Source organism: Microplitis demolitor, chromosome 9 (genome assembly GCF_026212275.2).
Source record: "Microplitis demolitor isolate Queensland-Clemson2020A chromosome 9, iyMicDemo2.1a, whole genome shotgun sequence".
Lineage (NCBI taxonomy): Eukaryota > Metazoa > Arthropoda > Insecta > Hymenoptera > Braconidae > Microplitis > Microplitis demolitor.
Genome location: NC_068553.1, coordinates 16,962,514 through 16,971,887, shown reverse-complemented (window position 1 = coordinate 16,971,887; position 9,374 = coordinate 16,962,514). Strand labels below are relative to the sequence as shown.

At 30.9% G+C, this 9,374-nt stretch overlaps 1 protein-coding gene across 1 annotated transcript; it reads left to right on the top strand.

Moving 5' to 3' along the window:
* Positions 1 to 3,092: 3,092 nt before the first annotated feature.
* Positions 3,093 to 8,950, top strand: LOC103577011 (transportin-3). Its single transcript, XM_008557479.3, has 7 exons — positions 3,093 to 3,328; positions 3,566 to 3,769; positions 5,248 to 7,343; positions 7,413 to 7,569; positions 7,639 to 7,806; positions 8,175 to 8,287; positions 8,376 to 8,950. The coding sequence occupies exons 1-7, from the start codon at positions 3,209 to 3,211 to the stop codon at positions 8,437 to 8,439; spliced, it is 2,922 nt and encodes a 973-aa protein (XP_008555701.1). The 5' UTR covers positions 3,093 to 3,208; the 3' UTR covers positions 8,440 to 8,950.
* The last annotated feature ends 424 nt before the right edge of the window (positions 8,951 to 9,374 follow it).

The window sequence follows — 9,374 nt, the reverse complement described above, 5'->3', positions numbered from 1 at the left end:
TCCATGGGTGCCAAGGAATACCGAGACCAGGAGAAGGAGGACCAGGACCAAGAAGAAGACCAATTATTTATTTAATTAATTTAATTATTTATTTTTATTATTTATAATTAATTTGTATTTTTTATATTTATTTAGTTAAGTTCAGCGTAATTGTAAATAGTTTTAAATAATTATTTTATACAGGTGTGAGTGTGATGAATGATATTAGAATAATTTATAATTTAAAAATTTAATTTATATTTTTATAGAGTGAGAATGTGTTCGAGTGGCATGTATCTTTTGCATTTTTCGCATGGTGCTTGCGTGTTTTGCTTTTTTTTTTTTTGATTTCTTTTTATTGCATGGTTTTGGGTAGTTTGTCTTTTATTTTAATTTCCCTTTCTTCCTTTATCCCTTTAGGTCTTAATTATAAGTATGAATGAATGTAATTTAATTTACTTATAAGTATTTAATGAATGGATTGTATGTAAATTTTTATTGTTTTGTGATCAGACCCGAATACTATTTATAAGCGTATGGTGTGTGTGTGTGTGATATTGAGTACTGTGTGATCAAACCTGAATGTTACTATTAAGGCTTAATTTTAAAGAATTTTATTTATGAAAATTTATTATTTGTTTTTGTTTTTATATATTTACTTTGTCAATTATGTAATGTATAATATTTTGTATTTGTATTTTTTATTTAGCTTTTTTTTGGTCACCATTCGAGTGATCACTGTGTTGGTCGGGTTTTTTCACTGGTAAAATCCTCCGATTTAAACCGATAGATTCCGGGTCTATCGGATTTTTATCGGAGTATTTTATCGGTGTTGAGGTTTCCCAAACGGGCTATTTTCTTTCTAACAAAAGAAAATAGCCTAGACCAGTACAATTGTATTTCTAAACAAATACAATTGTAGGTGAATGCGCACAGTATAGGAAGTCGGTCCTCAGCCGCTTTTTTTTTTTTTTTTTTTTTAAATAATAAATTCTATTATTTATTATTTTTAATCGAGCATTTATAAATGAAAAAAATAACCTTTCCCTTTATTTTTAATTAAATATTTAGATTATAAATAGAATTAAGTATATTTATAAGAAAGTGAAAAATCCATATAATTAAAACGAAGCAGAAGAATCGTTATAAATACAGGTAAGTAAAAAAAATAATAAACATTAATGCAATCAAACAAACAAAAAAAAATTATGAAAAATTTTCTCTTTTTTTTACAATATAATTTATATTTTTCATCTGCTTCTTTACAAAAGTATTTATTTCCTGAACGATGTTTGTCGTACAGAAAATGAATATTATAGTAAAGAAGCAAATATTAATATTCATACTAATTAAATTATAAATATATAGTATAAAAAGAAATGAAAAATCTCTACCGAATGCTTTCCGAGAGATTTTGTATTTTTTTAATATTTGCGCATGTGCAGTAGAATATTGTTTTTAGTAGTTTTTTTTTTTTATATTTATTAATTAAAATTCTTTTATATTGAGTAGTTCGGATTAGAATAAGAAAATAATTTTCCTTTTTTTTAAATATAATATTTTATTCATTAATGTACATGTATATAAATAAATATGTCTAAATAATATATACATATATATATTAAATCGTAATAAATAACAAAGAAATAAAAAAAAGAGAACAAATTATCATCAATAAATTTCCTAAATTTTTAAATGTTTGCGCATGCGCAGTGATAAAGTTGTTATTGGCTACTTATTTAGGAGTGTATGTATGTAAAAAGTCTGTCCTCAGTCGCTTTGTTTTGTTAATAATAATAAATTTTTATTTCAATTGCTATTAATTATATTTTTTTTTGTTTTTTTTTAAAACCATTTCTTTATCTTTAATTAAATATTTAATTTTACAATTAAAAATAAGCGTTTTTTATAAAACGAAAGTGAATTTAATTATGAAGAATAAGTTACACACGTAAATACAGGTAAGTCAAAGAAAAATAATACCTACAAACAAATATAACAAACTTTAGATTTATATATGCAAAGAACTTTTAATTAGACACCCGCTTTGTAATTTTAAATTTTTGCGCATGCGCATTTCGGGTTGATTTTCTATTTAAAATTTTGGCTCACTTTCCATTTTTTTTTTTATCATTTCTGCTAGGTGTCACTACTGCTCATAGTCATTTTAACTATAAGTCAATTTGGGTAAACGTAATTGGGAACCTTGCGTGCAAGCCGAACGTTTAAATTTTTGCTAAAGTGGAGGCAGTCGACAGTATCACAGTTAAGTCGCGTAAAATTGTGCAGTGATTGTAAAATTTATCTTTTATTAATTTAAATTGTGGAAAGTATCTGTGGTGTAGTTAAGTGTTCAGTGCTAGTGTAAAGTGTTAAGTGTTTAGTTCGAGTATAGTGTTGCGAATTGCTGATGACGATAACTTCCAAGTTCCTGAGCAAACTCATCTGGCATCGTCTGGTGGGAAATAGCAGTCAAGTGAAGTTTTTTTAGCTGCAATACGCTTGGAGCAATTTAAATCAAATCTCCAAGTGTATTAGGACACCCTTCTGCGCATTATTTCCCCACCAAGGTTTGTTCAACCACTCAAGTGTTTTTTTTTTTCAATTTTTTGAATATTTCTATCATATTCTACCGCCATTTTATTTTGACACGATTTTGAATGTTTCTCCAATTTTAAATAATTTATTTTTTAAATATTTGAATTTACCCTGCAAGTAATAATATTAATTAATAAATTAATTACTTTAAGTGCATTCGAAAATGTTCTACCTCTAGCTTTTTAATTACTAATTAAAAATACAATAAAAAATACCCGCGAAATATTTGAAAATTCAAAATCCACAATTTCAATTTTAAATTTCGCGGTAAAAAAAACTCAGTAACAATGGCTGATTCATATTATTTTTTTTCTATATATTACATATATTTTTCCGTAAATTTTCATCAATAAATTCACTTTTTTGAATTACTAATTAAAAATTTAAAAAACCCGTGAAATATTTCAAAAATTCAAATCCTATAATTTCAATTTAAATTTTAAATTCCGCGGTCGTAAAAATTTAGTAAAAATGGCGGACTCCCCTCCATATTGTTTTTTTTTTTTTTTGTACAAACGAATTTATATCATAAGTTGATTTGGCTTAAGCTCAAACTGAGCATTTAAACTGTATATGTACAATAATAATAAATAGTAAATAACAATAAGTAGTTAATTAAATAAAATAATTAATGATGGATGTACCGCCAGAAATAGAAACCGTTTATGAAGCCATTTATTCCATGCACAAATCATCAAACTCAACTGAACAACACAGAGCATCATTATGGTTACAAGATTTACAAAAAACCGTAAGTTTTTATCATCTTTTTTGCTCCAACTAATTAATTAAATATTTAAATTACTCATTCAACTTCTTATCATCATTTTCCTTCCCAATTAAATTCCGGATCCCATTAAATTAATTAATTAACTGGCTTAAAAATAATTGTCATAACCTAAACATAACCTCTGCGCTGAGTTAATTTAATTAAGAAAATTAATTAAGCAATGTATAATTAATGATATAATTTAATGAATTTTGACAGGTGTACGCATGGAAAATTTCCGACAGAATTTTGCAAGAAAAAAAAGATTTAGACTCGTGTTTTTTTGCTGCCCAAACAATGCGTGCAAAAATTCAATATGATTTTCATGAATTACCGGCGGAAGCTCATACATCATTACGTGATTCATTGATAGGACATATATCACAAATTGATGAGCACACGAGTCCAGCTATTGTTTGTCAGGTATTCTTTTTATAATTATTATCTGTATTTTTAAAAGAATAAGAATTTTCTATGAGTGTAAATGTAGCAGACAATTTTTTAATTTCATACGAAAAAAATTGAATAATTTAAAAAATGCATGTACTAAATTTTGAATTGTCTAAACATGTGTTTTTTTATTTTTTTTTATAAACAGTTTGACTCATTGTTTGAAAATTTAAATAATTTCCGGATGTCCAGTAACTTCTATCATGAATTTTCTAGCCATGTGATAGTAAAAGTTGATGTTACGAAATTTGGCAGTGTTGAAAAATTATTGACTTGAATTTGTACCTTTTCATGGTTTCAAGTCTTTTTTTTTTATTGCCAAGTATTAAAGTAAATGAATTTTTGAAATTAAATTTAAATTACGCGGGAAAATAGAAAGTATTAATTTTTTAAAAATAAATTACTTCTTTGATTATTCTGTAGGGAAGATGTCAGTTGTCTATATTATAAATGTTGACTGCTGAATTTTTTACAAAGTTGTCAACTAATCGATGATAAGTGGTAGTAATTTTGTAATTAATTTGATTTAATATCTATGGGTAGTTCTAGAAAATTGAGTATAGTTTGCAGGTATTTTAGTTATGATATTTTAATGGAAGAAATTTCGAGGATGAATGATAGAGGAAAGGCATGGGCTGCTAAAATTTATTCTACGGTTCTATTGCCTATGGAAATATTAAATATGTAATTTAATTGCCTAAAAAATAATGCAGTTCTATTGCCTAGAAAAATAATTCATGATGTTTGATTGATTGCTATTTAATTGTGAACCCAATCAAAGAAATTCATAATTAATGTAGACAAGCTTCTGATTTATTTGCTGAGAAAATCTTGTACTTGTGGAGGAGAAATGATCAGCGTTCAAGACCGATCACTTGATAAAAAAAACGCAGCTGGTCTGAAAAATATCAGAACCGCGGTAGTCTTGACAATAGCAACTGTAAAACTTGACAGAGTTTTCTATCAGAAATTAGTGAGCTGATCAGGTGATTCCCTAAGTCGACTATGAGATTCAACCCAGTGTCTTATTATGGACCGGGCGAGTTATACTTTTGTCAAGACTACCGCGGTTCTCATATTTTACAGATCAATCGTCTTTTTTTTATCAAGTGATCGGTCTTTGTTGATCATTTCTCCTCAAGTACAAGATTTTCTCAGGAAAATCAGGAGCATCTACATTAATTAGGAATTTATTTGATTGGGTTCACAATTAAATAGCAATCAATCAAACATCATGAATTATTTTTCTAGGCAATAGAACTGCAATTATTTTTTTCGCAATTAAATTACATATTTAATATTTCCATAGGCAATAGAACCGTAGAATAAATTTTAGTAGCCGAGCAGTAATTTCCAATTGATGCCTTCCTAGTCAATACACATTTTAAAAAATAAAAATTCCCTGATGTAACTTATAATTCCTCCTACTTAATTAAAAAATACTGTTACAGTTATGTCTCGCCCTGGCAGACCTCGCTCTTCAAATGCCAACCTGGCACAAGCCCGTAATAGATCTAATAAACCGCTTCGGTGGCAACACATCAAGTCTCTGGCCTCTACTCGAACTAATAAAATTTCTTCCCGAAGAAACAAATACCCTGAGTCTCGGTGCCAACAGACGTGACCAGGTATTAGCCGACTTGTCATCATGCGCCGACACAGTATCTGAGTTTTTAAAGCTCTCCCTCAAATCGACCAACAACACCGAGAATATCCAAATACACATAAGAATAATAAAATGTCTCACCAGCTGGATAACAGTCCACGCTGTCCCACTCGAAGCCATACCCAGTAGCGACATAATAGCGTATGCATTTCAAGTCCTCGGCAATCACACATCCAATGACCAATTGCACGAAGCAGCCGCCGACTGCGTCTGTTCTATCCTCCAGTCGCTGCAGTTGAACAACAACCGTGACATCGACAATTACCATCACCACGACCACCATCACCACAACCAGCATCATCACAACCAACACAACCCCAAGTCACCGCAAATCCAACGTCTCCAACTGTGTTTGTTCACCAGCGTAATCGCCCTGGAGCAGCCGTACCATCTCCTAGTAGCCGAGGAAGAAACCGGTCAGCTGATGAACTACTGCCGTATTTTTACCGAATTCGCAGAGACGTTTTTAGTGACGATAATAAATGAGTGCACGTCTGAGCAGCAGCACTACGCCATTAAAATCCTGGACCTCGTGCTGATGTGCGTCGGCCACCACGACTACGAAGTCGCTCAAATAACTTTCAACCTCTGGTACCAACTGTCCGAAGAACTGTACCAGAGAAATTCTGAGGAATTGAACAAAGTCTTCAAGCCGTACATTGAGAGATTGATCAGCGCGCTTTGCAAGCACTGTCAGATGGAGCCAGACTACTTGGGTTTACTGGAGCAGGATCCTTTAAGTCAGGATTTTTCGCTGTTCCGCAGCCGAGTTTCTGAGCTGATAAAAGACGTCGTCTTCATAATCGGCAGCAGTCATTGCTTCCGTCAAATGTTCTCGCGCATCAATGGCACGCAGCAGAGTCTGGATGGAGTGACGATCATCTCCCCGACCTGGGACAGCATCGAAGCTTCGCTCTTTATAATGCAGTCTGTCGCTAAAAATATTTTACCTGAAGAAGATCAAGTGGTACCGGAAGTCGTCGAAGCCATTTTGAATGTTCACGAAAATACGCACATTGCTGTCAAGCATACGAGTATTTTACTACTTGGAGAATTGTGTGAGTGGATAAATAGTCACGCGCGGTCATTAGAACCGATTTTAAATTTTTTACTGGTGTGTCTGAGTCAGGATGGACTGGCGAGTGTCGCATCCGGTGCATTGCACAGCATCTGTACTGCGTGCCCAGAACATATGGCCTCGCATTTTCCAGGTCTGCTGGAAATCGCGAGATGTCTTGATGGATACCCGATAAGCAACGACGCGGCCATTGGATTATTGAAGGGAGTTTCGATAATACTAGCGAGATTGCCAAGGGAAGAGATTACTCGAGCGATGAAAGAGCTCTGCTGGTTCCAAGTGAGGCCACTTTGCGCGCTGATGGAACTCACGGGTATTCCGGTAACACGCGCGACTAAAACGGACCCCGTCTTTTGGCTGGACAGACTCGCGGCCATTTTCAGGCATACAAACCCCAGTGTCGATAGCAATGACACGTTGCCGCACCCTTGCAGGGATGTAGTGACGGAAATCTGGCCGGTGTTGTCTAGGGCTTTCAATAAATACTCAGCTGACTCGCGGATCATGGAACGATGCTGTCGGTGCGTCAGACACGCGATCAGATGCATCAGGAAGCACGCGGTCCATTTGTTGGAGGACATTGTTAAATTAATTGTTGGACTCTACGCGACGCATCAGCACAGTTGCTTTCTGTACCTCGGTTCCATTCTCGTGGATGAGTATGCGACTGATCATGAGTGCGCTGCTGGACTTGTGCAGATGCTGGAAGCTTTCATTGGACCCACGTTCACGTTACTGCAGGAACAGAATGGGTTGAAACATCATCCGGATACGGTTGATGATTTGTTTAGATTGTGTTCAAGGTATAATATTTTTTTTTGGGAATTTTTTTTTTAATCTACGGTTAATTTTAATTGTTTTTTTATTTGTAGGTTTATACAGCGGGCTCCTATTGCGTTTTTACATTCGGCGCCGAAAGACAGCATCGTTGACTGCGCGTTGTCTGCTTGTAGTCTTGACCACAAAGATGCCAATGCTTCCGTTATGAAATTTTTATACGAATTTCTACACTCTGCTAGAAATAATGACGTAGGTTTTCACTGGTTTTAAATTTATGAATTAATAATCCAGATTTTGATGAATTTGTTTTTATTTTAGGATCGATCTGACTTTACGATAAGACGGGCTTTAGTACAAAATGTTTTGAATGAAAAAGGACAGACTTTAGTTACGAATCTTCTTCATGCTGCTGTATTTTCATTGCCAACTTACATGTTGCAAGATACTGTTGATGTTATTATTGAATTGACGTTAATTGATCAGACAGTAAGATTTTTTATTCATTTATTTTTATCATCAAATGACCTGGTACCATTTTAACCCCGGATTACTTTCAATTATTCTTTTTTTAAATTTTACCGCCAAATTCAAATTTGCCGCCTTTATCATCAATTGACATCAATTTGTTTTCTGAAAAAATTAATTAAAAATAAAGATTTTTATTTTTGAATTTGAAAATTTTAAAAAATGGCGCGAATTTAAGTAAAGTTTTTTTTTTAATTTAAATGAAAAAAATGAATTATGAAAATTCTTCCTGGGTTTAGAATGTCACCGGAAGACTTCTACGTCATTTTAGGATTTAAAAACAAAATTCTTGTAATAAAATAACTTTAATAAATAAAAATTATTTTTAGTCGATGGCAAAATGGTTAGAAGAAGCCATCAAATCGATGCCAACTCAAAACGCATCAGGATCAATTACAGCAACACCTGATCAACTTTACGAATTTCATCGTACAATTTTAAAGTATGTATTAATATATACAAATAATTAATGATAATGATAATTAATTTTAATTACTATTTAATAATCATAATTAAAATTTCGTTAACAGGACAACAGACTCACCGAAAACTGTGATGAACGCGGTGCGAACATTCGCACGATTATTCCGCTAAGCCAATCGACAAATCGTTAATAATTATGAGTAATAAATTTATAATTGCTAATTAAATAAATTAATTAACCGTTTTATTTAAATTACTTGCGTTGACATTACGCAGTACATGTAATTTTTTTTTTAAATTGATTTTTTTTATACCAACAGTTTCTACGACCTTTACATCGGATTATTTATTTTTTTTATTGAAAATAAAAAATTATCTGACACCAGTATTTTTTTAAGTGCAATTGTCAGTCAGATAAATATATTTTTAAAAAATTAAATTGGCGGGAAAATCATTTTCTTTTTAAATTTGACAAATTTTTTTTTCAATAAAAAATTAATATGCGGTGTAATTTTAAATTTAAGTTTAATTTTAAAAATATGATATTATTTTTGTATCTATAATTTATTAGATACATAAATTGACAACTTTTATAATTATTATTTTACATTTATTTTAGAAAAATTTTGACAGAATTAAATTAAAAAGTTGATATTTATTTATAAATTTTTAAAGTTTTAATTAAAAATAAAAAGTAATTTTAAAAATTAATAGTTTTTAAATTACAATCATTATGTGATTGCGTACAAATATTTTTTTTTAATTTATATGACTGTAATTTAAAAACTATCAATTTTTTAAAATTCCATTTTTTAGTAAATAATTAATTTATTTATAATTAAGACTTTGAAAAAAAATGTCAACTTTTTAATTTAAAATAAAAATAATATAAAAAAGTAATTATAAATTTTTGTATATTGCGTAGAAAATAAGCGAGAGAATGCGATAATAAATAAAAAAATAAATAAATAACAAAATTTGTGATTAGATTTATAAGGCATTTGTTATGAAAAAATGAATTAATTAATTAATAATTATTAGTAATGAGATGAGTGATGCGTGCCTACTATTGTATAGGTAATTGTCTTGATTGTAATAATATGTTA

Coding starts and splice junctions, on each gene's coding strand:
- LOC103577011 (XM_008557479.3), top strand. CDS start 3,209: ATGATGGATGTACCGCCAGAAATAGAAACCGTTTATGAAGCCATTTAT. Junction 3,329..3,565: donor TACAAGATTTACAAAAAACC/GTAAGTTTTTAT, acceptor GAATTTTGACAG/GTGTACGCATGGAAAATTTC. Junction 7,570..7,638: donor ACTCTGCTAGAAATAATGAC/GTAGGTTTTCAC, acceptor TTTTTATTTTAG/GATCGATCTGACTTTACGAT.